Source organism: Penaeus monodon, chromosome 28, assembly GCF_015228065.2.
Source record: "Penaeus monodon isolate SGIC_2016 chromosome 28, NSTDA_Pmon_1, whole genome shotgun sequence".
Lineage (NCBI taxonomy): Eukaryota > Metazoa > Arthropoda > Malacostraca > Decapoda > Penaeidae > Penaeus > Penaeus monodon.
The window spans coordinates 39,873,086-39,873,535 of NC_051413.1; the positions used below are offsets into that span (position 1 = coordinate 39,873,086).

Sequence of the window (450 nt, forward strand, 5' to 3'; positions counted from 1 at the left end):
GAGACCGGGATCTGTACTGTACATATGTGGGCAGTATGACTCTTCAAACATGAAAGCAAAAATGATCACATACATGTCAGAGAAAGGGATTGGATCCGACTCTCGCCAGCGATAGTAATGACCCCCCCCCCCCCCCAGCAGGTGAAGGAGGGGAGGCAGTGCTTTTACCGAGTGCTATATATACGTCGGTCTGTCGCGCACTGGCCACATCTCCCAGCATCTCTCATCTTAATCATGGTAAAGATATTCCTCTGGATTTCTTGGTCCCGATAGAGATTTCAGAACATCATACCCTCTTCAAATGTAAATGTTATAATCCTAAAGAAAGATGTCGTCGTTTTCAATCACGAAGTTATAAGAATCAGTTCAAGAAACATCGAACTCAGGAAAGATAGGACATCGAAGTCCAGTCTTACACTTTTCAATACTCACAGCCCTTTACCATTTCTA

At 44.0% G+C, this 450-nt stretch overlaps 1 protein-coding gene across 1 annotated transcript in view; it reads left to right on the forward strand.

Annotated features, from left to right (window-relative positions):
• The first annotated feature begins 220 nt into the window (after nucleotides 1-220).
• Nucleotides 221-450, forward strand: part of LOC119591224 — a 5,236-nt gene continuing 5,006 nt past the window's right edge. Inside the window, exon 1 of the mRNA XM_037939935.1 lies at nucleotides 221-237. Within this exon, the coding sequence (XP_037795863.1) occupies nucleotides 235-237 (3 nt within the window). The 5' untranslated portion in view covers nucleotides 221-234. The remainder of the gene's footprint in view (nucleotides 238-450) is intronic.